A 14,241-nucleotide genomic window follows, 5' to 3' on the forward strand; every position below is an offset into this window, starting at 1 on the left:
TGAACGCCGGATCCTGAAGGAAAAAGGCATTCCGGATGAAGTCATCCCTACCCTGATCAAGCCAGGAAGGATGTAACCGCAAAGCATTATCACCGCATTTGGCGAAAATATGTTGCGTGTGGTGCGAGGCCAGTAAGGCCCCGATGGAGGAATTTCAACTAGGTCGATTCCTGCATTTCCTGTAAACAGGAGTGTCTATGGGCCTAAAATTAGGGTCCATTAAGGTTCAAATTTCAGCCCTGTCAATTTTCTTCCAGAAAGAACTAGCTTCAGTTCCTGAAGTTCAGACGTTTGTAAAAGGGGTACTGCATATACAGCCTCCTTTTGTGCCTCCAGTGGCACCTTGGGATCTCAATGTAGTTTTGGGGTTCCTAAAGTCACATTGGTTTGAACCACTTGAATCTGTGGAGTTAAAATATCTCACATGGAAAGTGGTCGTGTTGTTGGCCCTTGCCTCGGCCAGGCGCGTGTCAGAATTGGCGGGCTTTATCCTGTAAAAGCCCTTATCTGATCTTCCATTCAGACAGGGCGGAATTGAGGACTCGTCCTCATTTTCTCCCTAAGGTGGTTTCAGTGTTTCATCTGAACCAACCTATTGTGGTTCCTGCGGCTACTAGTGACTTGGAGGACTCCAAGTTGTTGGACGTAGTCAGGGCCTTGAAAATATGTTTCCAGGACGGCTGGAGTCAGGAAATCTGACTCGCTGTTTATCCTGTATGCACCCAACAAGCTGGGTGCTCCTGCTTCTAAGCAGACTATTGCTCGTTGGATTTGTAGTACAATTCAGCTTGCACATTCTGTGGCAGGTCTGCCACAGCCAAAATCTGTAAAAGCCCATTCCACAAGGAAGGTGGGCTTATCTTGGGCGGCTGCCCGAGGGGTCTCGGCGTTACAACTTTGTCGAGCAGCTACTTGGTCAGGGGCAAACTCGTTTGCTAAATTCTACAAATTTGATACCCTGGCTGAGGAGGACCTGGAGTTCTCTCATTCGGTGCTGCAGAGTCATCCGCACTCTCCCGCCCGTTTGGGAGCTTTGGTATAATCCCCATGGTCCTTACGGAGTTCTCAGCATCCACTAGGACGTCAGAGAAAATAAGAATTTACTTACCGATAATTCTATTTCTCGTAGTCCGTAGTGGATGCTGGGCGCCCATCCCAAGTGCGGATTGTCTGCAATACTTGTATATAGTTATTGTTACAAAAATCGGGTTATTATTGTTGTGAGCCATCTTTCCAGAGGCTCCTCTGTTATCATGCTGTTAACTGGGTTCAGATCACAGGTTATACGGTGTGATTGGTGTGGCTGGTATGAGTCTTACCCGGGATTCAAAATCCTTCCTTATTGTGTACGCTCGTCCGGGCACAGTATCCTAACTGAGGCTTGGAGGAGGGTCATAGGGGGAGGAGCCAGTGCACACCAGGTATTCCTAAAGCTTTACTTTTGTGCCCAGTCTCCTGCGGAGCCGCTATTCCCCATGGTCCTTACGGAGTTCCCAGCATCCACTACGGACTACGAGAAATAGAATTATCGGTAAGTAAATTCTTATTTTTACTAAGAACATTTGGGACAGGGTTAAACTGATGTTCTTCACCTAATTCACTAATAAAAAAAAAAAAAAAAAACCCGACAATTTCAGAGCTGTTTTCTGCGAAATAAGTCGTCAGTTAAGTGGCTAAACGGTTATGTCTGTTGAGTCACAAGTGGCATATATAATTCAATACCTGTAGCCAAGCACTAAAGTTTAAGGGGCACATTTATCAAGTTCATTTTTAATATAATTATGTAGAAATATCTGTTTCTACATAATTTTATATATTCTCTCCATGTACTAATAGCCTAATGCAGGATATTTTACGTAAAACTGCAAATGGCTAATTAGTGCTGCAGACAAAATCTATTAACAATGGTCACCGCAGTCTGGCACCTATATACCAAGCTCCAAAAAGGTTCCTTTAATTTACACCATATTCAGATGGTATAAACCACTGTGTGGCTATAGAAGAAGTATCGCAGAAGAGGGATCTTACAATCCGTCTCCTGCAGCCACTGTCCTCAGTCTTTCACAAATGGAAAGACTCCTCCGATGTGGCTAGGATGTAACTTGTAGTGACAGCGGTTATCAGTGACGGGTCCTTGCGAGTTATTTAGTGTATATAGCTGGGGATTTTTTTTTAAATGTGAAAGTACTTCGAGAGACAGACTAAATAATCCTGGCAGTCTCAAGATTATTAATACATAGGCCTCTAAATCTCGAACTGTTTGATGTGTAACATAGAAAGTTAATAAAAAAAATTAACTTTAGTTTTCTTTGAAGGACCCTATTATTATAGATGAAACAAGTAATTCTTGTAGCAGCCAACGTGAAGCGGAGAAGAACTCATATCTTAGGAGTTTAAATGATGTCTTGGGGAAGAAAATGAGAGCGACGAATATTCCTTCAGGTAATCTGATTTTTTGATTACATAAAACATGTCTTACGTGACTTTGTCTTCATGCCCCATCACTATTATAAGCCCATTGGAATAGTCCATAACACTAGTCGATTTAATTTAATGAAGAGTATTCTACATATTTGAGCATTTGAATGTAATACCTCAGGAGTGCAATAATCTTGATATTCATTTCCCAACTCCCTTTCTCTGGATTTCTCTACCTCCCCCTCAGACTCTCCACCTCTAAACGTCAAATGGGCTCTCAAGACCCACGTATTCACCAAACCCAGACAAATCTCATCCTAACCCTCTGCTCCATGCTCACTGTCTACTGTCACCCCTGTCTGTTTGCCCCTCCTCTTTAGAATGTAAGCTTTCACAAGAGGATGCCTCTTCCCTCATGTGCTTTTCCTTCTCTTACTTAATCTTCGACAGCACCAAATCCTGCTGTCTTCTGCAACCCAGACACTTATTTCACTGTCTGCTGATATGCAGCTGTGTTTATGCACCCTGTACTTGTCCTATATTGCTTTCAACTGTAAGTCACTGTTTTCCTGTTTTGCTTGTTTATGTACTCTGCAATTGGGCACTGCTGGTCCCATGTGGCGCCATATAAGTAAAGGATAATAATGAAACTAATAGTTTGTGCTGTTGTAACCTTTTTCTGAAATGTGTACACCACTGAAGGAAGCTCTTCAGAAATATATCCTCCAGAATCCCTTGTAATAATATCTAGATAATTAACATGAACACAACATAACTAGATTGATTATATAAAGACTTTGCGCTTAAACCATGTGAATTGAATCTATTATACAGGGTCTAGAGAAGCAAACAAATTCTCTAGTAACTGTTAACATACTTGCCAAGGACTCCTAAGGCTGGGTACACACCGAAGCATCCTGTTGGAGGACCTGCTGGGGCGCCGACAGAGCAGCCGATTTTATGTAAGTATACGTACCGATTGGCTGCTCGATGTGACTGTCCTCTCTACCAGCTGGGTGGGCTTTTGAATTTGCCTACGCAGCTGTGATGTCTGCGCCCGCAGCAAGTGTGTGGGTAGTCGGCAGCCGGATGCTCCAATATATATCTTTAGATATATTGGACATCGGCTGTGCTGCACAGAAGCATGATCTGTGAATGACGTTCAAAGATAGCGTTCAGACGTAAACAGCTGACGAATGGCTCACGATAAATTGGCCATTTGCTCGAACGGTCGATATATCGCTTAATGTGTACCCTGCTTTAGTCTGCCAGAACAGTCACATACAGTGTCTCTCTACAATGTCTTGTGTTCACTTTCATCAATGTTGCAAATGCCTTATTCACTTATAGTATTCCCACTAGGATGAAGTCAAGGTGCTGTGTTTCAGGCAGGGGTCTTATGCACGTGCCCGGAACGGGAGCTTTCCCGGCAGGCAAGGTGATGTGACCAGCACTTGTGGACATGCTGGGCTTCCGCCAAGCCTTCCCCTCACTGTGAATAGATGACATGTAATCTATTCATCAGACACCAGTCATCAGCAACCACATCTTTTCTCACCCCTGCGACACTGGCCCGCGGGTGTGAAGACGCAGCCAGGCTGGGTTTTTTATTTTTATGCAGGGCGCCAGCAAAAAGTCAGGGTGCTTTTTTGCAATTTTTAAATTGGGCAGGACGCGACACCCTGCTGAAACAGCCTAGTTATTAACACTAGTTTATGCAGAGAGTGCTGGAAATAATCCAGCCACTTGCCAGATAAATACTGTAGTGGGACTTTTGTATGTGATTTCCAGCATAGTGGCTACACCCAAGGAACAAAAGTGCTGCAGTTAAATCTGCACATAAGTTTTCATGGGTTATTGCACTTTTTCAATGTCACATGCCTGTGCAATATGTAAAAATCCTTACACTTCCATAATCATGAGTGCCTTGGAAAATCTTAATTTTCGGTATGCTGTTTGGGCAGCAGCATACCTGCACCGTGAGATTTAAAGGGAGGGGGCAGCCACCGGCCTCTGTAAGGCATCAAAGCCGCTTCCCCGCTGCAGGACCACTGTCGTGAGAGGTTCTGTTACCATGGGCACGGCGCCTCAGCGAGCACAAACGCAGCACGCCGCACACCCCTAACATATGCCTGACGGTGAGAAAAGTGGTGAGTACACACCGGGGGTCCTGCTAGGGGGGTCCCCTGGTTCTTGGTGTGACGCAATCGCAGGGGCAGCATCCGGACCCTCCTGGGGGGGATCCCATAGTCCTGCATGAACTGGCCAGAGGTTTATTGGAAACAAGTATTTATACTGTTTGGCACCATATAGGAGACATTGCCAGTATAAATAAGTACATAGCTCCGGCGCCATTAACAGGGGACGGAGCACATTCAGAGCAGAACCAGCAGTTTTCTGGCGCCATTTCACTGCACACTGATTACATAGATGCTGCAGGGGACAAATCTACTCTTCCAGGGACACTCCAATGCCACAAATGGCAATCGGGTTTATCGTAGGATGGAGTGATACTACAGGAGCTTTTAAAAAACAAAAGGTCCTAGAACAGATACATAACTTAGCTGGAGGCTGGTATGCTGGTTCTTTCTCTCTGTATAAACTGTGAAAGGCATGCTTGTTTCCCATGTATGTCCCCCTACATAATACTGATCTGAGTAAAAACTAGTTCAGACTGGTTTTCCTCTGTGTGGTGTGGTTCTCAGCAGCCATCATCCACACCCTAATGTGGATACAACGTTGTCTACAGGCAGAGGAGGGGAATGATTACATAGACCACAGAGTGCCTGTGTCTTTGTAGGGTGTAGTATGGTTTGCTGGCGGTCAGGATCCCGGCGACCAGCATACCGGCGCCGGAATCCCGACCACCTGCATACCGACAGCTGGGCGAATGGAAATGAGCCCCTTGCTGGCTTGCTGCGGGCACGGTGGCGCGCTACGCTATGTATTCTCCCTCCAGGGAAGTCGTAGACCCCCAAGAGGGAGAAAAGATGTCGGTATGCAGGCAGTCAGGATTGCGGCGCGGGTATGGTGGTCGCCAGGAGCCCGGCCGCCGGCAACCTGAAGGCCACCCGTCTTTGTACTATGTCCGAAGGGTAAACTTGCTAGCTGCTGCCGAAACTTAAGATGATAGTGCAATTATTATTCTAGAAGGTCTGTGTAAATATACCAGATATTTATGTACACAGAAAATTCTCCATTAAGGAGTTAACTGGTAACTCATTCTGGGGACCATGGAGTCTGCCTAATATGATAATTCGTGTGACTAAGAAATTCATATACAGCCTTACTTTCCCTCCAGAGGATAGAAAGGTTTGGAAAACCCCCTAAAGTAGATAACTCAATATAAAAACAAACAGGAATACCGGTTCAAAGGGGGGTGTCTATCAGAGATTGGCATTGCTGCCTCATCACTGGGGTCGGGGAATTCTATGCCCATCATGACGCTGGTTGTATGGAGTTTGTATGTTCTCCCTGTGTCATACCTCCCAACTTCTGTCTCTAGCAAGGAGGGACATCCGTGTGGGCCCGCCCGAAAAAGAAAGCGTGGCCTATAGAAAAGGGGGTGTGGCTTCACGGATGGATCGCGAGCCACGCCCCGCTTTCGTCACTGAGGGGCCATGCCCAGTGCTCTGTGAGCTGCTGGCATGTCCCACCTCCTTCTGTCTCCACTGAGGAGGCCTGCGCATAGCGACTAATCACTGCTGCTCTGCTAAGCAGCGAATGCAGGACCCTCCTACTGGGTTTAAAATTGGGCACCATAAAGGTGAAGAGGGGGGACTATAGGAGCGCGTGCTCCTAGAAAAGTGGGTGTTGCCTTACAACAAGGGGCGGTAGGTGGTAAGGTCTGGTAGGTGACAGTGTGAGTGTGCGGGGATAGGTCTGGTAGGTGATGGCGAGTGTCTTTGGGGTGATGTTGTGGGCAGTGGTGCAAGTGGACAAAATGACTTGGCGATGTGGCCACTCAAAACAGGAGCGTGCCAGCATGACATGCCACCCGTTTCTCGTCACTCTGGTAGTATTTCTCTCCATTCTATTCCAAATACACCTTACTTACATGGTGGTTTCACTGCAATGGGGAACCTCTGAAGAAATGGATGCTCCCTGTGCAGACGGTGCCTGCTGTCGGTATTCATTATTCAAGCAGGAGATAACCTGGACAGATGATGCCTGTTTGTGTAGGAACATAACCAATGTCATCATCAAACAGAGGTTCACCCTGACTCGTGCTCCCTGTGCCAGTTCCTGCCCCCTGACTCCACTCCAGCCTCTTGTGTCTCTCCAGCCCACCCTTCCAGCCTCCTGTCATTCCAGAACTCCCTCCCCTATGTCCCTCAGCATTTTCCCTCACTCTGTGCTTCTCAGCGTCCCCCGTCTGTACCTCTCAGCTGTCCTCCCACTCAGCTGTCCCCCCTCTGTGCCACTCAGCTGTCCCCCCTTTGTGCCACTCAGCTGTCCCCCCTTTGTGCCACTCAGCTGTCCCCCCTCTGTGCCACTCAGCTGTCCCCCCCTCTGTGCCACTCAGCTGTCCCCCCCTCTGTGCCACTCAGCTGTCCCCCCCTCTGTGCCACTCAGCTGTCCCCCCCTCTGTGCCACTCAGCTGTCCCCCCTCTGTGCCACTCAGCTGTCCCCCCTCTGTGCCACTCAGCTGTCCCCCCTCCTGTTCCACTCATCTGTCCCCCTCCTGTGCCTCCAAGCGTCCCCCTTCCGTGCCACTGAGCTGTGCCTGTGTGTCTCCCCTGTGCCTCTCAGTGTGTGTGTCTCCCCTGTGCCTCTCAGTGTGTGTGCCTCTCAGTGTGTGTCTCCCCTGTGCCTCTGTGTGTCTCCCCTGTGCCTCTGTGTGTGTGTCTCCCCTGTGCCTCTGTGTGTGTCTCCCCTGTGCCTCTGTGTGTGTGTCTCCCCTGTGCCTCTGTGTGTGTGTGTGTGTGTGTGTGTCTCCCCTGTGCCTCTCAGTGTGTGTATGTCTCCCCTGTGCCTCTCAGTGTGTGTATGTCTCCCCTGTGCCTCTGTGTGTCTCCCCTGTGCCTCTGTGTGTCTCCCCTGTGCCTCTGTGTGTCTCCCCTGTGCCTCTGTGTGTCTCCCCTGTGCCTCTCAGTGTGTGTGTGTCTCCCCTGTGCCTCTCAGTGTGTGTGTCTCCCCTGTGCCTCTCAGTGTGTGTGTCTCCCCTGAGCCTCTCAGTGTGTGTGTCTCCCCTGAGCCTCTCAGTGTGTGTGTCTCCCCTGAGCCTCTCAGTGTGTGTGTCTCCCCTGAGCCTCTCAGTGTGTGTGTCTCCCCTGAGCCTCTGTGTGTGTGTGTGTCTCCCCTGAGCCTCTGTGTGTGTGTGTCTCCCCTGAGCCTCTCAGTGTGTGTGTCTCCCCTGAGCCTCTCAGTGTGTGTGTCTCCCCTGAGCCTCTCAGTGTGTGTGTCTCCCCTGAGCCTCTCAGTGTGTGTGTCTCCCCTGAGCCTCTGTGTGTGTGTGTGTGTGTGTGTGTGTGTATGTCTCCCCTGTGCCTGTGTGTCTCCCCTGTGCCTCTGTGTGTCTCCCCTGTGCCTCTCAGTGTGTGTGTGTCTCCCCTGTGCCTCTCAGTGTGTGTGTGTCTCCCCTGTGCCTCTCAGTGTGTGTGTGTGTCTCCCCTGTGCCTCTGTGTGTGTGTCTCCCCTGTGCCTCTCAGTGTGTGTGTGTATGTGTGTGTGTGTGTGTCCAGCCCACCCTTCCAGCCTCCTGTCATTCCAGAACTCCCTCCCCTATGTCCCTCAGCCTTTTCCCTCACTCTGTGCTTCTCAGCGTCCCCCCTCTGTACCTCTCAGCTGTCCTCCCACTCAGCTGTCCCCCCTCTGTGCCACTCAGCTGTCCCCCCTCTGTGCCACTCAGCTGTCCCCCCTCTGTGCCACTCAGCTGTCCCCCCTCTGTGCCACTCAGCTGTCCCCCCCCTCTGTGCCACTCAGCTGTCCCCCCTCTGTGCCACTCAGCTGTCCCCCCTCTGTGCCACTCAGCTGTCCCCCCTCCTGTTCCACTCATCTGTCCCCCTCCTGTGCCTCCAAGCGTCCCCCTTCCGTGCCACTGAGCTGTGCCTGTGTGTCTCCCCTGTGCCTCTCAGTGTGTGTGTGTCTCCCCTGTGCCTCTCAGTGTGTGTGCCTCTCAGTGTGTGTGTCTCCCCTGTGCCTCTGTGTGTGTCTCCCCTGTGCCTCTGTGTGTGTCTCCCCTGTGCCTCTGTGTGTGTGTGTGTGTGTGTGTGTGTGTGTGTGTGTGTGTCTCCCCTGTGCCTCTGTGTGTGTGTGTGTGTGTGTGTGTCTCCCCTGTGCCTCTCAGTGTGTGTGTCTCCCCTGTGCCTCTCAGTGTGTGTGTGTGTCTCCCCTGTGCCTCTCAGTGTGTGTGTGTCTCCCCTGTGCCTCTCAGTGTGTGTGTGTCTCCCCTGTGCCTCTCAGTGTGTGTGTCTCCCCTGAGCCTCTCAGTGTGTGTGTCTCCCCTGAGCCTCTCAGTGTGTGTGCCTCCCCTGAGCCTCTCAGTGTGTGTGCCTCCCCTGAGCCTCTCAGTGTGTGTGCCTCCCCTGAGCCTCTCAGTGTGTGTGTCTCCCCTGAGCCTCTCAGTGTGTGTGTCTCCCCTGAGCCTCTCAGTGTGTGTGTCTCCCCTGAGCCTCTCAGTGTGTGTGTCTCCCCTGAGCCTCTCAGTGTGTGTGTCTCCCCTGAGCCTCTCAGTGTGTGTGTCTCCCCTGAGCCTCTCAGTGTGTGTGTCTCCCCTGAGCCTCTCAGTGTGTGTGTCTCCCCTGAGCCTCTCAGTGTGTGTGTCTCCCCTGAGCCTCTCAGTGTGTGTCTCCCCTGAGCCTCTCAGTGTGTGTGTCTCCCCTGAGCCTCTCAGTGTGTGTGTCTCCCCTGAGCCTCTCAGTGTGTGTGTCTCCCCTGAGCCTCTCAGTGTGTGTGTCTCCCCTGAGCCTCTCAGTGTGTGTGTCTCCCCTGAGCCTGTGTGTGTATGTATGTCTCCCCTGTGCCTCTCAGTGTGTGTATGTCTCCCCTGTGCCTCTCAGTGTGTGTATGTCTCCCCTGTGCCTCTCAGTGTGTGTATGTCTCCCCTGTGCCTCTCAGTGTGTGTATGTCTCCCCTGTGCCTCTCAGTGTGTGTGTCTCCCCTGTGCCTCTCAGTGTGTGTGTGTGTGTCTCCCCTGTGCCTCTGTGTGTCTCCCCTGTGCCTCTGTGTGTGTCTCCCCTGTGCCTCTCAGTGTGTGTCTTCCCTGTGCCTCTCAGTGTGTGTCTCCCCTGTGCCTCTCAGTGTGTGTCTCCCCTGTGCCTCTCAGTGTGTGTGTGTGTGTGTGTCTCCCCTGAGCCTCTCAGTGTGTGTGTTTGTCTCTCCTGTGCCTCTGTGTGTGTGTGTGTTTGTCTCCCTTGAGCCACTTAGTGTGTGTGTTTGTCTCCCTTGTGCCTCTCAGGGTGTGTCTCCCCTGTGCCTCTCAGGGTGTGTCGTCGCCCCCCCCACGCCTCTCAGGTTGTGTGTGCAGGGTGTGTGTATGTGCCCCCCCCCCCCCGTGCCCCTCAGGCTGTGTGTCCGCCGTGCCCCTCAGGCTGTGTGTGTCCGCCGTGCCCCTCAGGCTGTGTGTGTCCGCCGTGCCCCTCAGGCTGTGTGTCCGCCGTGCCCCTCAGGCTGTGTGTGTCCGCCGTGCCCCTGTGTGTGTCCGCCGTGCCCCTCAGGCTGTGTGTGTCCGCCGTGCCCCTCAGGCTGTGTGTGTCCGCCGTGCCCCTCAGGCTGTGTGTGTCCGCCGTGCCCCTCAGGGTGTGTGTGTGTCCCGTGCCTCTCAGGGTGTGTGTGTGTCCCGTGCCTCTCAGGGTGTGTGTGTCCCGTGCCTCTCAGGGTGTGTTCTACCACTAGCTCACCCGGTCCACTTCATGGCGGTGACGGGCCAGTCCAGGTCGCGGAAAGTAATCACCGCGCAGGAAGCTGCATTGCGCTGGTATGGAGAGTGCTGGGTCCTAGTGCCAATGTCCTCCGCTGAGATCATGTATAGCTGCATGGGGATGGCTGTCAGCAGCAGCCTCATCCATGCAGCTGCAGGAACAGTCGGCAGTGCACCCATCCCCTCAGGTGTGTGATCAGTAGGTAAATGCTCTCCGTTCTCCCCTTGACATGGGACACTCAGCCCCCATAACTGCGGGAATACGGGATTGGCTACAGCTGACCGCGTCCTGGGGACCCGCTCATTTTGAAAATGTGAGTCCCCGGTCCTCAAAAGTGGGTAAAATATGTGCTATAGAGCGTTTTAGTGATCACTGGTTCTAAAGAGAATCAGGAATCCGAGTCCAGGCAATTCTAACTGCCCCAGACTGGCCTCGGAGGGCGTGGTACGTGGATCTTCTGGACATGTCCGTTGAAGACCCTTGGCCTCTTCAAGAGCCGTTCGTATACCCGAACTTACAGCGGCTTTGTTTGGCGGTTGAGCAGAACATCCTAGCTCTCAAAGGCCTTTCCAAAAAGGTTATTGCAACCATGCTTCAGGCCAGGAAGCCTGTAACGTCAAAGCATTACCATCATATCTGGAGGAGATATGTCTCTTAGTGCGAGGAGCGCAAGTATCCTTTTGCGGGTTTTCACCTGGGACACTACTTGCATTTCCTACAGGCTGGAGTGGATATGGGCCTACGTCTAAACCTCCCTCAAGGTCCAGATTTTGTCCCTCTCTATTTCCTTCCAGAAGAAGTTGCCAGAAGTTCAGACTTTCTTGCAAGGAGTACTTCACATACAACCTCCCTTTGTGCCGCCAACCGCACCTGGGGATTTGAATGTGGTCTTGGAGTTTCTACAGTCCTCCTGGTTTGAACCTTTGATGGCGGTAGAAGACAAGTACCTTGTGTGGAAGACTGTAATGTTGCTGGCCCTGGCTTCTGCTAGGCGTGTCTCAGAATTGGGGGCCTTATCGTGTAAAAATCCATACTTGGTCTTTTACAAAGACAGAGCAGAGCTCAGGACTAGGCAACAGTTCCTGCCGACAGTTGTCTCTGCATTCCACTTGAACCGACCTATTGTGATTCCGTCTAGTCACCGGCCTTACGAGGTGCAGAGCCACTTCCCCGCTGCAGGACCACCATCCTGAGGGGCTGTATGTTCAGCGGGGCACTGCGCCTTGGCTGTCGCAGCACGCCGCACACCCCTAACGCTGCCTGAAGGTGACATTGTGGTGAGTACACACCGGGGGCCCCAGTTCCAATGTGTGGCAAACCATGGGCGCGCCGTATGGGACTCTCCTGGGGGGGTCCCGCTAAGATCCCCTGTGTGTAAATTGGCACAAAAATGCAAAACTGAGCACTTATTTGAGGTTTTAGACTGTTTGGAGACTTTGCCAGTATAAATAACATGCTTAGCTCCGGTACCATTGGGCGGGGCGGAGCTTACTCAGAGTGGGACCAGGGCATTTTTGGTGCCTTCCTCGGCTTACAGAAGCCATCAGCAGCACACACTCAGTGCTTCCTGCCTCACAGATGCTGGAAACTGGTATAAGGTGTAGCAAAAGGGGGAGAGCCGCTTGTGTACGTTGTCCTGTGTCTACTTAGGACTGTATTTGATAGTGTTTACCGTGTATTACAGAGCTGACAGCCTCACTGTGGCTGTGCAGCTCAGGGTGTGCTGAGGTCCTCTCTCCTCTGTGTCTCCTCTCACATACAGTAGGGCAGGCTTGCATTTTTACTGTCTATGTGTATGTTGTTGTACTTGCAGTGAAATATGGGTAAGCACAAACTGTGCAGGATCTGTCGCACCAGATTCTCTCCATTATCTAATGACTGTCTCCTTTGATCAATGTAGTCAATCTTCCCAAATTAGTGAAGAGGTTGAGGGAGAGGTTACAGAGCCCCACTGGTTAGGGTCTCTTAAAACCATGATGTCTGATATGTCACCTCAACTCACTGCAAATGTGCAGAAAACTCAGCTACTGCAACAAGCTGTGGCAGATTTAGCTGCTAGGGCTGATGCATAGCCCCCCTCTCCCATGCAGGTCCCCAGAAGCGGGGTTTACCTGCACTGCTGTCTGATACAGATGATGACATACTGGATGATGGGGATGACCGGATCCAGTTAGTGGGGATCCTGATTCTGCCCAGGTTATTGAACCCCTCATTTTGGCTATAAGGGAGGTGTTAAATCTCCCCCTAGAGGACGCTGCATCCGCCGTTTTTCTTTGTGCAAAATAAACCCAATGTCACTTTCCCAGATTCTCCAGAGTTAGATGATTTATTCAAACAGGCCTGGAAAAATCCAGACAAAAAAATTCCAAGTGTCCAAAAAGTTTTTGTGCACTTTCCCTTTCCCTCCCTGAAGGTAGAAAATTTTGTGAGGAACCCCCTGGGGTGGATGTCTGTCTCTCACCTGTCTAAGAAGGTGTTACTACCTACCCCGGGCTCCTTTTCCCTGAAGGACCCTGGGGATCGGAAGATAGAGACTACCTTAAAGTCTATATACACTGCTGCCCGCATTTTACAAAGACCGGTTATTGCGGGTTGTTGGATGACCCATGCTATGTCACTTTAAAAATGTATAGGTCTTTATTCATCAAATTATATTAAGTGCATGGTCCTGACAGTTTTACCTTACAAGAAAACATTTTCCCTACTTTTTGCAATGTCCGTTTGGAATCATGTCTGACAATACAATTACATTCTGAAAAAGGGAAAAAGTGTACTGGACAAGAAGAACATGGTAAATTAACATTTACATGGCAATGTGCCCATCATTGCATCTACTTTTAAAAATATACTGTTCAGATATGTTCAGCAAGGCTGTCTTTAATAGTGTGGTTATTGCATGGATATAAAGCAGACAACAGGAAGTATAAATGTAAGTTGCGGTTTATTGTCACATTGGAGGCAAGGGTGGAGCAAAACACAGCTATCTATAAGCTGTCCTTTTTGCATGTAGAGTTTTCAGGGAAGAACCTAAGGACAACGGTCCCCCAGTTTACTGGCCCAGGGAGGGGAAATATTCTAGTTGTGACACTCCTGATGATTGTGCTTTTTTCCTGTAGTAAGACCCACCAATTCCATGGGAGACCCTTGATGCTCTCACAGCACTCTGATTTGTTGTATTTATTCTTGTTTGCTCTTTTGAATACTGTTCAGTTTTCTTTTCACTTTTCTGTACTCTGCCTTCCTCCTTATTGAGGCTTTGTTATAAAATATCTGATAAGTAGAAGCTAAAGTGTAGAGGAGCAGCCAAAGTACAAAACAGTTGAATTTTAAAATGCCAGGCTCCGTTCACCACTGCCTACGCCCCAGTGTTCCCTATGGAATCTGAATTTTCTCTAACGTCCTAAGTGGATGCTGGGACTCCGTAAGGACCATGGGGAATAGCGGCTCCGCAGGAGACTGGGCACAAAAGTAAAAGCTTGAACTAGCTGGTGTGCACTGGCTCCTCCCCCTATGACCCTCCTCCAAGCCTCAGTTAGATTCTTGTGCCCGAACGAGAAGGGTGCATGCTAGGTGGCTCTCCTGAGCTGCTTAGAGTAAAAGTTTATTTTAGGTTTTTTATTTTCAGTGAGTCCTGCTGGCAACAGGCTCACTGCATCGTGGGACTAAGGGGAGAAGAAGTGAACTCACCTGCGTGCAGAGTGGATTGGGCTTCTTAGGCTACTGGACATTAGCTCCAGAGGGACGATCACAGGTTCAGCCTGGATGGGTCCCGGAGTTGCGCCGCCGGCCCCCTTACAGAACCAGAAGAACGAAGAGGTCCGGTGAAATCGGCGGCAGAAGACGTTCCTGTCTTCAACTAAGGTAGCGCACAGCACTGCAGCTGTGCGCCATTGCTCTCAGCACACTTCACACTCCGGTCACTGAGGGTGCAGGGCGCTGGGGGGGAGCGCCCTGAGACGCA

At 50.7% G+C, this 14,241-nt stretch overlaps 1 protein-coding gene across 3 annotated transcripts in view; it reads left to right on the plus strand.

The window, feature by feature from the left end:
* The window catches only part of ATAD5 (ATPase family AAA domain containing 5), a 359,161-nt gene that overhangs the window by 171,355 nt on the left and 173,565 nt on the right, over positions 1-14,241 (plus strand). For 2 of the 3 annotated variants that reach the window (XM_063960872.1, XM_063960874.1), the window contains exon 5: positions 2,304-2,442. In XM_063960872.1, coding sequence (XP_063816942.1) covers positions 2,304-2,442 — 139 coding nt within the window. The remainder of the gene's footprint in view (positions 1-2,303; positions 2,443-14,241) is intronic. The other variant, XM_063960875.1, reaches the window with a different exon arrangement.

Source organism: Pseudophryne corroboree, chromosome 3, assembly GCF_028390025.1.
Source record: "Pseudophryne corroboree isolate aPseCor3 chromosome 3, aPseCor3.hap2, whole genome shotgun sequence".
Lineage (NCBI taxonomy): Eukaryota > Metazoa > Chordata > Amphibia > Anura > Myobatrachidae > Pseudophryne > Pseudophryne corroboree.